Source organism: Onthophagus taurus, chromosome 11 (genome assembly GCF_036711975.1).
Source record: "Onthophagus taurus isolate NC chromosome 11, IU_Otau_3.0, whole genome shotgun sequence".
In the NCBI taxonomy this organism is placed as follows: domain Eukaryota; kingdom Metazoa; phylum Arthropoda; class Insecta; order Coleoptera; family Scarabaeidae; genus Onthophagus; species Onthophagus taurus.
In genome coordinates this window covers 12858725-12867167 of record NC_091976.1, presented here as the reverse complement: position 1 = coordinate 12867167, position 8443 = coordinate 12858725, and the positions used below count along the sequence as shown (strand labels likewise).

At 30.9% G+C, this 8443-nt stretch overlaps 1 protein-coding gene across 2 annotated transcripts; it reads left to right on the top strand.

The window, feature by feature from the left end:
* Positions 1-413: 413 nt before the first annotated feature.
* Positions 414-2493, top strand: LOC111422146 (conserved oligomeric Golgi complex subunit 8). Of its 2 annotated transcripts, none has more exons than XM_071200055.1 (3): positions 414-596; positions 664-1347; positions 1401-2493. In XM_071200055.1, exons 1-3 carry the CDS (start codon positions 542-544, stop codon positions 2378-2380), a joined length of 1719 nt encoding a protein of 572 aa, XP_071056156.1. In that variant the 5' UTR covers positions 414-541; the 3' UTR covers positions 2381-2493. The 2 variants fall into 2 exon arrangements, with proteins under 2 accessions (XP_071056156.1, XP_022911143.1); XM_023055375.2 differs by having other exon boundaries at positions 417-596; positions 661-1347.
* The last annotated feature ends 5950 nt before the right edge of the window (positions 2494-8443 follow it).

The window sequence follows — 8443 nt, the reverse complement described above, 5'->3', positions numbered from 1 at the left end:
CTGACGTTTTATGAAAAATTATGAGAAACGTCAAAAATGTCCGCAAATGTCAATGAAGACTTACTAGATTGTGATGAAAAACTATAAAGTAGAGCCGTTCAGAGTTTAGAATCCCAAGGGCCGAAAATCTAGCTTTCAGTTATTTTTTTAGGGCTGATATAATTTACTTTCAGGTATGGGAGGCGAAAAAACTTTTATAGTACGTAAATTTGAAATTTTTGTAATTATTCTCCTTATGATTCCAACAGGGATTTTTTATTTTTAAGTTTTTTGACTATTTCTATTTTACTTCAATAAGGAATAACTGTAACATATAACAAATTTTACACAACAAAAAATTGAATCATATAATATATTATTAGTAAGCAGTTTCAATAATAAATGAAAGTTATGTATAAGTTACAAATATTTAATAATAATCTAGGGAATTGTATTCCTCAGCTTTTCCACGTATCTCAATGTAACTGACAATGACAGATCAACAATGAAACATAACCTCACTTATTTCTGTTAATTAAAGAAAAATATTAAATATCTCGTTATGTCGGGCGAAAAAAACGATTTATTAGATTTATTATTTTCAGAAGAATATCCAGGTATGTATTTATACTCCTTTTATCTCACTTAAAATAGTTCGTTACTAAAAAATCAATTTTATAGAAGAATGGAATTACAATGTTACATTCAAAGATTACATTACAAAAGTAGGTACATATACAATAGAAGAATTGGTTAAAGAACCCAATAAATTAAGAGATGAGCAATCAAGTATAGTAGAAATAACTCAAGAACTTGCGATAACCAATTACAAAACATTTATTCAAACCGCTGAGTGTTCGAAAGATCTTTTTAATCGTTTTAATACTATAGAAAATGATTTGGAAAAACTATTAGAAAATGTGCCTAACTTTGAAGATAAATGTAAAAATTTTGTTGAAGAAACAAATGGAATAAATGCAATGAGAAAATTAAATACTTTAACATTAACGAGAAATGCGCAATTATTAGAGATTTTAGAACTTCCGCAATTGATGGATTCATTTATTAAAGATAGTTTGTATGAAAATGCATTAGAATTAGCTTCATATGTAAGGAGGTTGTACGGAAAACACTCAGATATCCCAATATTTAAAAGTATTTTAAATGATGTTGAGAAATCTTGGTTATTAATGTTACATCAACTTCTTGGACAGTTAAGATCTGATTTGACACTTCCAAAAAGTTTGCAAATTGTTGGGTACTTACGAAGGATGGAGATTTTTACAGAAGCTGAATTACGATTGAAATTTTTACAAACGAGAGATACTTGGTTTAAAAATTGTTTAAATTCAATTCCAAAAGAAGATGGTAACTTTTAATTATTAATAAAAAATCTATTTTTTTAAATTTTATCTTTTTAGCTGGACATCATTTAAATAAAACTATTGAAATGACGAGAGTTAATTTATTTACGATAATAACTCAATATCGAGCTATTTTTAATGATGAAGATGTTGGACCAATTCAAAAAACGAAACATGTTAACCAAAATACTATATTTTTCAGTTGGATTCGAAACAAAATAATAAATTTTCTTCAAACTTTAGAAGCGGATTTAAATTCTGGAATATCCTCAACTGATTCAATTTTACATCAATGCATGTATTTTGGGTTATCTTTCAGTAAAGTTGGTTGCGATTTTCGCCCGATGATGGTTAAAATTTTTCATAAAGTTATTTTAAATAATTTTTCACAATCAATAATAAAAGCAACGAAATCATTTGAGAAAAACATGGAGCGTTTTACGTTGATTAATAAAAATTATCCAAGTGTTCCATGGAAAACTAACACCAAAAATAATCAAGACCAAATACAACCCCCTGACTCTTTAATTGAGTTTTATCCATTAGCAGAATATTTAAATCAAATTTTAACATCTTTTAATGAACTACGTCTTTGTCCGCCAGTTACAATTGTAAATGATATTGTTTTGTGTTTACAAAGTTCTTTATTAGTCGTTTGCCGAGCGATTTTGATTCTTTATAAGCAAGAAAAGCAGGCGTTTAATGCGAACTCAAACGACTCTTTTACGCGTTTATGTATGTGTTTTGCGGATGATTTGGTTCCTTATTTACAAAAATGTATTCATGTTATTTACCCGATAAATCTTGTTGCTTCACATGCCGGTATAGGAGTTCAAAAATTACAAAAGGTTAATTTAACTTTTTTGAATCGCGGTGAAATTATCGATCCAATTAAACACTTATTACCCGTTAAAATAGAACCTGTATTAAATAATAATAACAGTACCCTTGAAAAAGAAAATGATATAAGTTGTAAAAAAGGAGATATTGAAAGTGAAGAAAATGAAAGTTTTGATAATGTGGAACATGTAAAATAAATCTGTTGATACATATTTTTTTTTGTTGTAAATATGTTAATTGTATTTATGTATTGATAAGCTTTAATAAATTTTTTACATGATTGTAAATAAATGAGTTGTAAATAGAGAAACATTTTTTTTTTAAGTAGGTCTAATAAAATAAAGTGGAAAAGAAAGAAATCGATAAAGAAAAGAAATCAACGGAGTAGTTATTGATGATGTATCTTAAGGTGACCAATTATACTCATTTACTGAGTTTTGTACTCTTTTTTCGCAAACCGTACTCTTTTCAAATCCTGTACTCTGAAAGCACTCATTTGTATAATTTTATACGTAATCCCCAGGCTGATCTTTGATGTGCAGTATGTACGGCATGCTTGACAGTCTTGACGCATGCGTAGTATGTACGGCAAAGTTTTATGGGAATTCCCTTTCTGTTTAATTAATTTGAGGTTAGAGAAAACCAACAATTTCGTACTGTTTGTTCAAGTTAACAAGATTTGAGGTGTACAAAATAAAATAAAATTTTATTTTATTTATCTAGTGAAGGTGAAGTTGCATGTAAGTATTAATATTATAGTTTCATTTTAATTTTACTTAAATAATATCAGATTATAATATTGATTTAAAATCAAAATAAAAAATATATTACTAATATAATTTTTAGATTATTAATTCAAATATGTGCGATAATAAAAGATGGAAAAATCGTTTAAACGAAAATTTAAAAAAAGAGTTTCCGTTCATTGTAGTTAAAAATCGAAATGATGACTCCTAAATGCACAATCTGTAATAGGGAATTTTCAATTGCAATTCATGGACGTAGTGCAATAACGGCACAGATTGAAACTAAAGTACATAAAACGTCTCATGACACAGCAGCGTCAACATCCAAACTGACAACATTTTTTAAAGGGAATACTTTTGGAACTAATGAAAAAAATTGGCAGTTATGGAGGGTAAAATATGATGTAGGTAAAAGTAAAAACTTTTTGAGAAACACTAAAATGTTTAATTCAATTCAAGCTGACATGTTTCGAAACTAATGTTTCATCTTCAGTACTTAGAATATTATACAAAGTAATGGAAAAATATTTTGTTAGTAGGTGGGGTTTAGGAGTGGATCTAAATTTCTTTCAACTTAATTTACATACAAAAAATTATTTGAACAAAATATAAATATTCAATATTTTAGTTAAATCTTGGAAGGAATTTTCTTGTGCGCGAACAAAATGTGAGTCTATCGTAACCAGCATATTTAATGAATACTGCAAGAAAATGCTATCAGAAAATCTCGATTCTGTATCATATTTATTTATTCTATCAGACGCATCGAATCACAATGAAATAAAACTTTATCCAATTTTAGTAAGGTATTTCGATATTAAGAACGGTATTCAAATTAAGATTTTAAATTTGGAATCAATCGAAGGGAAAACATCAGACATTTTGTCTAATCACTTATTTCGAGTTATAACAGACAACAATTTGAATAAGAAAATTTTGGCGCTCTCGGCTGATAACACAAATACTAATTTTGGAGGACGCACCCGTAAAGGTATCAATAATGTGTACACAAAATTACAAGATCTTCTGAAACGAAACATTTTGGGAATTGGTTGTAATGCTCACATTATATCAAATGCCATCAACAGCATCACGTTCAGTGTCAATAGATGTGGAAGTAATTATTACAAATATATATTTATATTTCAATCGGTTTACAGTACGGGTAGCAATTTTGAAAGAATTTTGTGAAGAGGCTGGTGTTCAATACAAAAAACTGCTTGGTTATTCCAAAGTCAGATGGCTTGCTTTAACTCCAGCATTAGAACGCGTTTTGCATTTATATGATCCACTACATTCATATTTTTTAAGCCTTGACAAATGTCCTACAATTTAGAAGAAATTCTTTCAAAACGATATGTCAGAACCTATGCTTTATTTTATTCACAATCAGGCTTCGTTGTTTCATAAAATTACTCTACAAATTGAAGGAGATAAAATTTCAGCAGCAGAAGTTTGTATTATATTAAACGATTTCATACTGCAATGTAAATCAAGATTTAATGATGGATTTTTACCACTAATTCTAAAGAATAAACTGACTGTTTTGGAAGATTCCAATTCCGGAATAAAAAATGAATTTTTAAAAGATTTTTTTATACAATTTGCTATGAATTATCGACGAATTGATAGTGAACTTTAGAGCATTAAATTGTTTGAAATTATAGTAAAATTGAATGGAAAGAAGTTTCTTTGGCAGTCTAATTTGTAATGAAGGAAGTAAAAGATATTGTTATTAATGACAATTTTCTCTTTGAAGAAATTCGAAGAGTAAATTTATATTTAAATGAAGAAATGGAACGATGAGAAAATAGAACTTGACAAAAGATGTGTAGAAATTTTTCGGCATTTTAGAGTAGAACATATCCCACATGAAAATTTAAAAGTTTTAATAGAAATTTCCTTATGTTGTCCAGGGACTAATGCCGCTGTTGAAAGGGTATTTTCACTAAGGAATGATTATTGGAGCAGTGAGAAGTCGCAACTTTCTGTAAAAACATTATCTGCCGTCTTAACAGTCAAATTTAATATGCAAAATGAAAGTTGTTCGGATGTGGCTACATTATTAGACGAACATCCTCATTTAGCAAAAAAAAATCCACTACTACGAAGAAAAATATGTTTTTAAAAGAAAATAAAGTTTTTATCGTTTTTTCTTCTTTTTTTTTCATCTATGAAATGTTTGCAAAGTGTACTCTTTTTGAACAAAAAATAGTTGGTCACCTTATGTATCTTAGACTTGGAATGGTTTGTTTTATTTCGTTTAAAAGTCGAGATATTTTGTATTCGAGCGATAAAACAATGTTTTAAATTTAAAACAACATCTCATATTAAATGATGAAACTTTCTTTAACCTTTAATCACTGACGTGTCATTTCGTTACACTACCACTGACGTACGAATGAGATTCGTCTATTTCTTTCGAGGTCTGTGAGGCCGTGGTCAATCGTAATTAATGTTTTTATTGATTTTTATGTAATAGAATATTTCAAATCTAAGATGTAAAGATAAAAAAAAACAATAAAAATACTCATATAAAAAATATTTATTAACCAATATTCTTAGCGGTATACAAAAAATATTTAAAAATCAACAAAAAAAAAAACTATACTCTATAGGAACTTTTTGTCATCATTTTTGTATTTAACTAAGAATATTTTCATGAGATCAAAATTACGTTAGCAACTAATCAATTTTTAGGCACTTTTAACGGCAGTTGTTACAGGTGGGTTTTGAACACTGCAAGCAAATCGGCTGACCGCACATTGTACACCCGTAATGGGTTCTACGTCGTTTTTGCTTGAAACATATGTAACAATTCTTCAAAATCTCAAACTTTAAGATTTCAGTGCTTTGTTGATTTGATTCAGTAGGCTTATCTTTCCCCAAAATACGTCCTATAAGACTCTTGAGCTCGTGAGAAAGTTGTGGTATTTCATATCGTCGCTCTAGACGCGTGTGAAGTTGGCCATAGATTTCAGCCATAGATTTTAAACTGAAAAAAATACGTGATCGGGGTATTCAATCGATCTAATTTCAACGGCATCGTATTCATGGTCGCCTCTTATTCAGATTCGAAAGAAAATTTTCCTAACCGTTTCTTATTTTCCGGGAAAATCGATTTTCTTCAAACTTTCGCAAAATTCGGCTCGTTCGGGGCTTTTAATCGATCTAATTGCAACGGCATCGTATTCCTGGTGGCCTCTTGCTTCAGATTCGAAAAGAAAATTTTCCTAACCATTTGTTATTTTCCGGGAAAATCGATTTTCTTCAAACTTTCGCAAAATTCGGCTCTTTCGGGGTTTTTAATCGATTTCATTTCAACGGCATCGTATTCCCGGTCGCCTCTTGCTTCAGATTCGAAAATGAAATTTTCCTAACCATTTGTTATTTTCCGGGAAAATCGATTTTCTTCAAACTTTCGCAAAATTCGGCTCTTTCGGGGTTTTTAATCGATTTCATTTCAACGGCATCGTATTCCCGGTCGCCTCTTGCTTCAGATTCGAAAAGAAAATTTTCCTAACCATTTCTTATTTTCCGGGAAAATCGATTTTCTTCAAACTTTCGCAAAATTCGGCTCGTTCGGGGTTTTTAATCGATCTAATTTCAATGGCATCGTATTGCCTATGCCAATTCTTTCATAATATCTAATTATGACAAATCGAAACGTATGGAATTCATGAAAGACCTATGAAGACGATTAGTAACTCCACATCTAGAGCGAACGCGTGTAAAGTTGGCCATAGATTTCAGCCATAGATTTTAAACTGAAAAAAATGCGTGATCGGGGTATTCAATCGATCTAATTTCAACGGCATCGTATTCATGGTTGCCTCTTGCTTCAGATTCGAAAAGAAAATTTTCCTAACCATTTCTTATATTCCGGGAAAATCGCTTTTCTTCAAACAATCGCAAATTTCGGCCTGTTCGGGGTGTCTAATCGATCTAATTTCAATTGCATCGTATATTGTTACGAATATAGGAAATTTATACGAATATAGGAAGTTTAATATAGGAGATGGTTAGAAAAATTTTATTTTCGAATCTGAAGCAAGAGGCGGTCAGGAATACGATGCCGTTGAAATGAAATCGATTAGAAAACCCGAACAGGCCAAAATTTGCAATTGTTTGAAGAAAAACGATTTTCCAGGAATATAAGAAATGGTTAGGAAAATTTTCTTTTTGAATCTGAAGTAAAATGTCACCAGGAATACGATGCAGTTGAAATTAGATCGATTAGAAACACCGAACAGGCCAAAATTTGCGATTGTTTGAAGAAAAATGATTTCCCAGGAATATAAGAAATGGTTAGAGAATGTTCTTTTCGACTCTGCAGCAAGAAGCGACCGGGAATGTAATGCCGTTGAAATGGGATCGATTAGAAACTCCAAACAGCCCGACATTTGCTTATGTTTAAAAAAAATCAATTTTTCCGAAATATAGGAAATGGTTAGGAAAATTTTCTTTTCGAATCTGAAGCAAGAGGCCACCAGGAATACGATGCTGTTGAAATTAGATCGATTAGAAACACCGAACAGGCCAAAATTTGCGATTGTTTGAAGAAAAATGATTTCCCAGGAATATAAGAAATGGTTAGAGAATGTTCTTTTCGACTCTGCAGCAAGAAGCGACCGGGAATGTAATGCCGTTGAAATGGGATCGATTAGAAACTCCAAACAGCCCGACATTTGCTTATGTTTAAAAAAAATCAATTTTTCCGGAATATAGGAAATGGTTAGGAAAATTTTCTTTTCGAATCTGAAGCAAGAAGCCACCAGGAATACGATGCTGTTGAAATTAGATCGATTAAAAACCCCGAACGAGCCGAATTTTGCGAACGTTTGAAGGAAATCGATTTTCCCGGAAAATAAGAAATGGTTAGGAAAATTTTCTTTTCGAATCTGAAACAAGAGGCGACCATGAATACGATGCCGTTGAAATTAGATCGATTGAATACCCCGATCACGCACTTCTTCAGTTTAAAATCTATGGCCAACTTTACACGCGTTCGCTCTAGGTGTGGAGTTACTAATCGTCTTCATAGGTCTTTCATGACTTCCATACGTTTCGATTTGTCATAATTAGATATTATGAAAGAATTGGCAGCAGCAATATCCAAAATCCTGTAGAATATGACTAGTGGCCATCGTCTAGACCTTCTACTACAAGTGTATTTTGCACACTTTTCGTCTAGAGAATCCACACCCCCTTTTGTTGCGTTATAGAATGAAATTATTTCGGGGATCCCTTTAGTAGAGTCAAAGCTCTCTTCATGATGCATTGATGAGATCATTGTGACAGTCTTCTTCTTTTTTGGAACATAAGATAGCAGAGTAAGTTCTTTTGTAAAACCATACATAGTTGAATGAACTTGTCGTTTTTTATCAAGAAATTCGGGTGGTATTTCTTTTTTTTTTTTTTAGGGTTCCAACGTAAGTCAAGTTTTTCTCAGTTCTATGCAGACTTCAATTGAGGAAAAATAGTTATCTGCAGTGATATTTCCATTGGATGTCA